This window comes from Protomyctophum parallelum (genome assembly GCF_964188405.1).
Source record: "Protomyctophum parallelum genome assembly, chromosome: 2".
In the NCBI taxonomy this organism is placed as follows: Eukaryota; Metazoa; Chordata; class Actinopteri; order Myctophiformes; family Myctophidae; genus Protomyctophum; species Protomyctophum parallelum.
In genome coordinates, this window is record NC_139699.1 from 28,491,620 (window position 1) to 28,501,656 (window position 10,037).

At 40.8% G+C, this 10,037-nt stretch overlaps 1 protein-coding gene across 1 annotated transcript in view; it reads right to left on the bottom strand.

Annotated features, from left to right (window-relative positions):
* The window catches only part of cskl (c-src tyrosine kinase-like), a 34,010-nt gene extending 24,783 nt beyond the window's left edge, over positions 1-9,227 (bottom strand). The window contains exons 1-3 of the mRNA XM_083759421.1: positions 9,133-9,227; positions 4,672-4,788; positions 4,168-4,280 (exon numbers count right to left, since the gene is read on the bottom strand). Of these exons, the coding sequence (XP_083615547.1) occupies positions 4,168-4,280; positions 4,672-4,788; positions 9,133-9,147 (245 nt within the window). The 5' untranslated portion in view covers positions 9,148-9,227. The remainder of the gene's footprint in view (positions 1-4,167; positions 4,281-4,671; positions 4,789-9,132) is intronic.
* Between the last annotated feature and the right edge of the window lie 810 nt (positions 9,228-10,037).

A 10,037-nucleotide genomic window follows, 5' to 3' on the forward strand; every position in this document is an offset into this window, starting at 1 on the left:
TACAATACAATTTGGCTTTGACTTGATAAACTTTGAGAACCACTGCATTATTAGAGCACAGTGAACAGTGTTGGGCCTGAGAGAGAGGAGGCCCAGGAGACAGTAGGAGACACAGCTGAGGTCTTCTGTCAGCTAGTGCAGAGTGAGAGCTCCCATAAACACAGCTGTTAAACATTCACAACAACGAGCAGCAGGAACACCAACAGGACCCTCAGGACCCCTCGGCAATGACCCGGTACACATTTAAGTTGAGGACTAATTGTCACACAAATTGTGATTAACAATTTAATTGCATTGAACAATTACAATTTGTATTTCCGTTTGCCTTTTAGGCTTCATAATCAAAAATTGCACAGCGCAGTCTTTCAGACATGACGTCATATGGCAGCCAAGTCTATGGACTTTTAATGTTTGTCATTAAAATCTCAGTGCCTAATATGAAATAATCATCCAGTGATCTCAACAGAGGGGGGAGTGGTGCTGGAAGAAAGCGAACAAAGTAACGCACCAAATACCGGAATACACAAGTTCACATAAACATGTTCACAATGCAAATGAAAAGAGGAGATCACACTGTAGTAGAACCACATGTGAAACCTCAGAACCACACTGCAAATGAAAAGGGGAGATCACACTGTAGTAGAACCACATGTGAAACCTCAGAACCTCAAACCACCAGGCCTGTCTCAGTTATTACAGCATCGCCTAATTGCAATTATTTTAGATCATTGTGATCATTTTTGCATAATCAACGTCAATCGGTTATGGAAAAATATCAAAAGATATGCATTCATAAAAATTAAAAAAAATTAAATACCAGATATACAAGCCAACAACGCGTCACTCACAATGTGACACGTTGTGAGCTTGTAGATCGGCTATTTCCAACATCTGGCTTTCAGACATGATGTCAAGTGGAAGCCAAGTCTATGACTTAATGTTTGTTTAAGCAGTGACGTCATGTGGCAGCCACAGTGGGCACCCCTCACTTCACCCCTCAAGTGTGATTTCTAAACAAATTTTAATAAATACGGCCCATTGTGGCCATAGTAGCCTACATTTTTGATTATTGGCATCAGTCAATGTTAGTAATTTCTTTATATATTATGTGTATAATTGCGACAGGTCGCAGATTACTATAAAAACCTGCAAAACCTGTCCGTCCGTCCGTCAGTCAGAACACGCCTCCATATATGTTTGTCAGTCCATTACGCCTCGTGACATGCTCCACGTCTCCATATATGAAGATCACACTGACCTCATCAAACCCTGGATAGCCATACATGGAGAATACTGGATCTGCACATATGGAGCCGGCCAGCAACTCTACATCTAACCTCAAACCCTTAGATCTCCATATATGAAGCTGACGTATTCGGACATTCCATATGTTGACCTGACCTCATCAAACCCTGTACACTCAAGACACGCTCCATATATGGCCAGTATAGAATTCATTCCATGTTGATCTGAACCCCCATGCCAAAGCGCCAGTGCTCACCCAGCAGTCTGCTGTCACCCAGGTGGATGCGTGCACGCGACCTCGCCCTTTAGGGGGTCTTACTGGTAATATACTGTATACAGTATGTATAATCAAGTTTACAAAACCTAAAAAAGACAAACAAAAAATACATATTTTTGTATGCTCCAATGTTCAAAGGAAGAAATACAATTAAATCGTCAATCGTAATTATTTTTATGACAATAAACTGTTAAGTAAAATGTCATGATGGTGATGACAGCCCTACTGTAATCATCCTAATACCACGGCATCATGAACCTGGCCTCACACACCTCTCTCTCTCACAGGACAGGCGCTCTAAGCATGCATGCCATGCTAATCCCTGTAATCCTTCATTTGTTTACCTTCTTTGCACACAAACACTGTTTGTGTGTGTAGGCAAAACCTACTCAAATTGTAACCACTAACCACCATGTTCGTATACTGTATGATGTGATTGAAGCAGAAATTGTGAACCGTGCCAAAATCTGCATCAGTAGGGATATGTTGACCCATTAAGACCTGAGGCCAATTCTACTAATTTCTTCCAAAACAGCTTTCTGAAAATCCATCCAACCATATCACTGGTTTTCAAACTTTTTCCAAAAATTAAGGTAATTGGCCGCCGACCCCGATCTCAAAACATTTTGTTCTAGGGACCCCCAGAAGCAAAGATTTGAGTTAAAAATGTTCCAAGATTTGCTGAAATGTTCAGGATGTTATTTTTTTTTAAATAAATTGCAGATCTACAAGCTCATAATGCGACACAAAGTGACGCGCTATGAGCTTGTATATCTGCTATTTTTGAATAGCCAAATTATAAAATAATGGTTAAAGTGGTTAAAATATCGCTGAAATATAAAATGACAAAGATTCTTTCCCAGTTTGAATGGGTTAAGAAGGTACTCTCACGTTAGTTACCGTATATGTACAACTCGGGTAAAGAAATAATGCTGTCATCGTCGCGGCTGAATTGTCTGGATTCTCGGCCTCTTTTTTATTCGTCGTTATACTCTAACAAAGCAAATGATAGAAAAGCAAAGTGCAACATGTATTTGCAAATTGCAAGCCCGTAGTAGTAGGCCAACATTTGAATGTGTAGACCCAGTACCAGACATAACTCCCCAGGCCCTTCAGATCAACAGTCCACCCGACAGGATAAACACTAGTTCAAATACTTGTTTTCTCTGGATTGTGGGTCTCCGCGCTCCAACAACCCTCTGTGAGCGAGTGATGACACCGTAGCGACTCCATGTGTCCTCTCTCCCCTCTTTACTTTATTATTTGCATAAGTCTCTCATTATATTTTCCTCTTCTGAAATAGCTGTCGTTTCAAACGAGAGCAGCGATTCAAATCTGGCTCCGCGGCAGACGGGTCCTGCCCCCAGCGGCAACCACCCAGAGAGAAGAGACGTGACACGCAGTGGGGGGGGAAATAAGCAACATCAAACAAGCCAAGTGACTGTTAGGTGGTGGAGGTTAGGCTTTGAAGCCTTGGATGACATTTTAAATGCATTGCTCCATTTTCTCTTGCGACAGGTAACAGAAGGTAAGGTAGGTACACAGTACACTGTACAACCACTGAATAAACAGTACTTAAGCAATATGAATGTACAAAGGACTGAAATAAGCTTCCGTAAATTATTTCTCAATACAGTGTTGAAGTTGAATACAGAGTCAACACTGGTCTCGAGACGAATTTGATCATGCATGTGTGACAGGCGAATATTGGGCAGAAAAATAAAAAATAAAAATAGCAGATCTACAACATAAGATATCGCAATGCATTGTGAGTTTGTAGAGCTGGTATTTGCTCAGAGATTTGGTGTAGACTAAAGAAAAAAGGAGGCGACACCAGTCAACAAATGCTGTATGCCGGTTTGTTAGTGGTTAATGACACAACACGGCAGCCACCCCACGTGACCAAGATTTATTATAGCTGGAAGAGGGTTAACCTAAAAAGCTCAGAGGATGCTAACCTATGGCTTGTTGTGGGATGTTGGTCATTGGTCCAATGGCCAGCATTAGAGGACTGGTTATGTTGGGCAAATGAATTAAAGTAAGCACCTGGATTTGAACCTGGGTCTCCTATAGTCCAACCAAACATCTAACACTCATCCAAAGGAGGCCCTCTTCCCTCACCGAAGGAAGATATTAGGCTTCTGAGCAACAGGCAGGGCTACTCTGCAACATGAATACATTGACAAAAATATACAGACAACTTCCGAAAACAAATACTAAATATGAAAACATTAGGGAGGACTAGTGGACAAGAGAGATCCAGTGTCATTTTCTGCTTGACTATGTGTAGGTGTCACACTCAGAAAATAGCCGATCTACAAGATGTGTTGTGACTTGTAGATCAGATATTTTCAGCAAAGTATAAATCAGGCATTACGACGCCGTCATTGCCTGCCAAAATAGGCATTAGTAGACTAAATCAACTGTAGATTTAGTTGACTAAAATCATATAATATTTAGTAAACTAAAACTAAACTAGTTTCAAAAGACTATGACTAAAACTATACCAAAATTGACAGCGATAAGCTCAGCAGTAGAAATGTTGGCGCTCTTGCAGGGGACACAGGTAGGACATGAAGGTCAGGGAATGCAACCTGAAGTTCTAACGTTAGACATCAGACACAGACAATGGCCTCGTCACTTACGGCATAAGACTGAGTTTCCCTCCTGATTTGACGCCTTCTCTTTTCTGGACGTAGTTGGCAGGGATGGTTCCTTCTCTGCCCACCGTGTTCTTCGCTCTGTACCAGTTAGGATCCTGAAGACACATGGACAGCCATTACGCTTATTTGACTTATTTTCTTATTTATACTTGCCTAGCAATAGGCTCTATGCACTTTTTCTTTTTTTTCCTTTTTTATGTAAAGTGATATGTGCAAATGCAATGTGAAATTTAATAAATCACTAACACTCATAATCATTCATTACTAACTAATAACAATACTCAATGACCACGATTCAGTATGTGCCACTGAAATGGGTATTTTGCCACATCGGTGCACACCTTGCCATTGTTACAAGCCTGGCCTACACAGCAAGATCCTGACTCTTTAAATTAACACTCAGAGTTTGGTAGTGTAGTAAATAATAAAATACATTTATAAAAATAAAATCATGCTAAAGCCAGGTAAGGCATAAGTCTTTCTTACTCGGGTGACTCCGATGATGGATAAGACATCTCCTTTACAGAAGGGAAGGTCCTGTTCGTTTTTGGTCTGAAAGTTGTATTTGGCCACACACTCTGTGCCAGTCGCCCAGGGTGCCGGCTGCAACACACATACACATTCAAAGTGAGGAACCTCTTATAGAAACTTGTTAAAGGCAGGGCAACAGATTTTAAATAATTCCAATAATGTGAAGGGAAAAAAAACTGTACGACGCGGTGTTTACTTTGAACAGCTAAATATGCCCAGCCCCAAACATTAACCTATTAAAACTGGGAAAGCATCGGTGTCATTTTAGCTATATATAAATGGCAATAGGATTTAGAACAGTGGTTCTCAAAAATAGCAGTTTACAAGCTGACAGTGAGTCACTTCGTGCCACGCTGCGAGCATGTACATCTGCTTTAAGACTTTGTAGAAGTGTATTCTCTGTTGGGGTCCGCAGCCAAATACATTTGGGGTCCTTGACACAAAAACGCTTGAGAACCACTACGCATTACGCATTTGTAAAATCAGTTTTGTGATGTGAAGAGGTCCAACCTTGTAAAGTCCCTATAAACAAATACAAGGAAGGATACTTAATATACATTTAATTGAACTTTTTACAGTATAGAGGCTGCCAGAACATCGCAACTATGTTCATTTATAGGCCAATGTTATGTTATAATCAAAGTACTGGCATCTAGGACAGTGGTTCTAAACAGTCATTCATCACTGTCTTTCTGCTATCTGTAGCGTCACCTTTCCAAAAGAAAACCTCTACATTTTATGTGATTTCCATACAATTATATCAGAGTAGGAACGAAGATTGCTCGGAAGACAGAGAGCTTTGCCTTCTGGCTCAACTCTCTTTTCGTCACAACAGTGTGGTCGGTACAGCGACTGCAACACCGCCCCTGCTGCGCCAATTCCCAGGCTAATCTCCCTCTCCTTCCTCCCCTCACTCGCGAACAATACAAATAAACAGAATTGTTTAGATATGAACTAGAATGTAAATATCAAATGTTGTCCCTTATCTAACCCTAACTACCTTTAATCTCAGTATAAATTAGAACTGCACTCTGTGGAGTGCATACTTGCTTGTTGCACACTAGTAGGCCATAAATGGCCAACTAGTGCGCTGCGCTCGCAAGTACTTTCGACGACTGTAAACTGTCAAATCTCAGTATCTCTGTGAAGGAACGTTTGAAATGTATAATTATTAGGTGTAACTATTTGTTACCTACCTACTTTATGCATATAAACACCTAGTATTATTAAGTATGGTTCAAGTTTATATCTATATAAGAAATACAGTTTTATCGATGTAGATATATTCTGGATCCCTTTTTAGTTTTTTTAAAGAAAAACCAGATTACATAAATGACCATATTTCTTACGTCATCATTGAGAGCTAGTCATACATATACACACCATGTACTCTGGTCCCAGCAAATCAGGCACAATTTGCTATTTTATTTTACTGATTATGTATATAGTATACGTATGACTAGCTCTAAATGATGACGTAAGACATACATATACATATACATATACTATATAGATAGAGTATGTAGTTGTAAGTTGATTAGCGGTATACTGTGGTTACTTTGCGCCAAAAACGTGCCAGCCAACCCGCCACTTGATGCGTATGCAAATAAAACAGCAGATTTGTGCCTGGTTTGCTGGGACCAGATTACATAAATGACCATATTTCTTACGTCATCATTGAGAGCTAGTCATACATATACACACCATGTACTCTGGTCCCAGCAAATCAGGCACAATTTGCTATTTTATTTTACTGATTATGTATATAGTATACGTATGACTAGCTCTAAATGATGACGTAAGACATACGTATACATATACATATACTATATAGAGTATGTAGTTGTAAGTTGATTAGCGGTATACTGTGGTTACTTTGCGCCAAAAACCGTTACAGCCAACCCGCCATTTGATGCGTATGCAAATAAAACAGCAGATTTGTGCCTGGTTTGCTGGGACCATGTATATTATGTATATAGTATACGTATGACTAGCTCTAAATGATGACGTAAGACATATGGTTATGTAATCTGGTCCCAGCAAACCAGGCACGGATTTGCTGTTTTTTTTTGCATACACATCAAATGGCGGGTTGGCTGTCACGGTGAACGAAGACCGGGCAAAATTATTACTTGCGCGCTCTGCTTGCGCAAGTAATTAGGCAATTCCATGTGCTTGTCAGGGTGGGAGGGTCCCCTGTTCAAATATGATTTTGAGGAGTCCCCTGTTCAAATTATTTTGAGGGGTCCCCAGTTAAAAAATGATTATTTTGAGGGGTCCCCAGTTCAAATATGATTATTTTGAGGGGTCCCCAGTTCAAATATGATTATTTTGAGGGGTCCCCAGTTCAAATATGATTATTTTGAGGGGTCCCCAGTTCAAATATGATTATTTTGAGGGGTCCCCAGTTCAAATATGATTATTTTGAGGGGATCCCAGTTAAAATGATTATTTTGAGGGGTCGTGGCCTTAAACGTTTTGGAGCCCTTGATCAAGGAATTCAAATGTAATGGAGAGCTATGAAGTTGCCTATGGTGGGTAAGCACAGCAGCAGCACCATCTAAATATTCCAAACTGTTCCATGTTAATAACTGTGTATTCAGCTGTACTAGAGCCTTTTAAAACTGTTCCATGTTAATAACCGTGTATTCAGCTGTACTAGAGCCTTTTAAAACTGTTCCATGTTAATAACCGTGTATTCAGCTGTACTAGAGCCTTTTATAACTGTTCCATGTTAATAACCGTGTATCCAGCTGTACTAGAGCCTTTTAAAACTGTTCCATGTTAATAACTGTGTATCCAGCTGTACTAGAGCCTTTTAAAAAGAGGGGTTGCTGCTTTAGTCGGATGAGATCAAAGGGAATAAAAAGTGGCAACATTTTTTTTTTCTCTTCTTGTGAGTGAAGAGGCTTGTCCTTGTTTAACCCGTCCTGCGTTGCACAACTGAATGAGTGTAGAACTGTAGATAGATGCTGCAGCCGGAGCTGAGAACACATGCCCGAGGCATTACTTCATGACAGGATGACCACACCGGGGACACACAGTTCACATGGCCGTGAGTCGACAAGGCTCTTGGAATCTAAATACAATCTCATGAATGGAAATGTAATGATGCTATTATCATTCTAAACCGAAGTTGCTGCTGTTCTACATACATAGTTTAAGAAGCGAGGGCCAGTCAGATATGTACCCGCTGTGCGAGGCTCATTTCCCAGCCAAAAACATATATTCATGTCAAGGACCTCCATTTTTACAAGCGACTTCGGCACTAGCCGTGAGGGAGTATGAATTAACTTTCATAGAGCCTAACTAAAGTCGGGTGGGGAGTGGCTTCTCCAGTCCCGAGCCGGCTTTTTTTTTTGGCACTAAATATAGGAGTATGACTATGAATCGTCCCTAAGAGTTACAGACCCACAGTATAATGGTCCATTTGGAACCCCCACAAGGAACCCAACTTTGAGGACGGACCACTGTTTGTGGCATTTTGTCAGTGTGTGCAGCAGTACAAGATGACGCTTAAATGACTACAACACCCATATGACAAGCAATCAACAGCATGCAGAGCGAGAGACTCAAAACAAACTAATCTTTGTCGACTGGGCTTATGAAACCTCATTTATAACCCAGACACCTCCTAAAAAATAACAAGAGAAAAAAAAATACATCATCAATTTGCAGACAAGGCAGTTTTTTTGTTTTCTGAAAGGAACACATTATTACGTTTTTAACAAGGCAGTAGGGAGACAGCGAGTTTGAAGGGGAGATGGAAACAACTCGAGTTCCTAATCAGCAGAGTAGTTTTCATGACTCTCTAGTGTCTGTGGAATACACAAAAGAAACACAACAACAACAAACCCCTCATCTGTTTGAAAACAGGTCTTTTACTTTTATTTAACAAAAATTAGACTTTCTGTAGATACATGGTTCTCACCAAACGGCTGTGGTTACTGCGCTAACAGAGAGGGAAATAACAACACAGATCAGATCAATAGGGGAATGTGGAGGGGTATGTAAGATGTAATGTAAGATGGTAACCCTATGCTGAAACTGGTACACGAGTCATTAGTTCGGCCACCGAAGGCAGCTCAGGAAATATGAGACAGCTATATGCATTAGCACCAGGGGAGCCCCTGGGTGGGTGAGCCAAGAATCTGTTCAATTGTTCATTAAAAACGCCACCAAACACGCAGTAGGAGTGTTAACTCCTACTGTGTCAGGTGAAAAGAAGCGGCTTGGAGGAGTCCTCATGCACGGAAGGAAGCATGACGTCAGTCTGTTGCTCTCCCCATAAAGGTTGGCAGAAATGAGTGTAGAGCCCAGGATTACATGGACATTTGACACTGGGTGAAAAAATGAGTTACAAAATCGTGGGATAAAAATTATACTAAAAAAAAGAATCATGCATGTTCCTCTCACCTGGATCCCAGACATGATGATGGGAGTGGGGCAGCAGGCGTCCTCAGGGCAGGGCAACGCTCCTCACTGTTCAGCAGCTACCATCAGAGCTGCAACAATATGAAGAGAAGACAGACATATTCAAGATACAATTTACCATAGATTTATTATCGGTGTGTTTGTACCGCCCGGGGATTCGAATCCGGGTCCGTAAAACACGAAACATTTTAATCATCAGCCTAAAGCGGAATTCCACCTTGGCCGAGGGAGATATTTGTGGCGGCGCGACCCATGTTGCTGCAGCCCGTGCACTCAGCACATCGCAATTTTTGTTTTTTTCTGCTGCTGCAGTTGGAAAGAATGACAAATAAAGCAATCTTGAATGGTTTTGGTCATCAGGCAGAGGCTCTGAGCCACTACTGCTACAGTACATGTCATGCTCACACATTAGGTGTGAGCCACACTGTTAATCTTTGGGTGTCCCACGATTCGATTCGATTCCGATTCTTGGGGTCACAATTCGATTCAACTCGATTCTCAATCCAAAAACGTTTTTTTTTATTCAAAAGCAAGCAAACACTGTTGAATGAATAACAGTAAAACAAAGGAGCTCCTAATTGTGACCCACGACGAAGTAGTGATGCTCCGATCCATCGGCGGATCGGCCCGATCAGTCGTTACCAAATTAAAAATAAAAGGAGAAGACCAAATATAGACCTGTTACGGACCACGGTCCTTTTGATTATTTGTTATTTGTTTAAGTATAATTATTATTTATGGTGGCTATTAAATTAGGATAATAATTATAAGTTTGGTATTTGTTATGATGTTTTATGACATGTAACAAGTTGTATTTCTTTTGCTACAGCACTCAAGTGAATTGACAGACATGGCTCTGAGTGACAGGTCCCTGAATGGACCTGCCC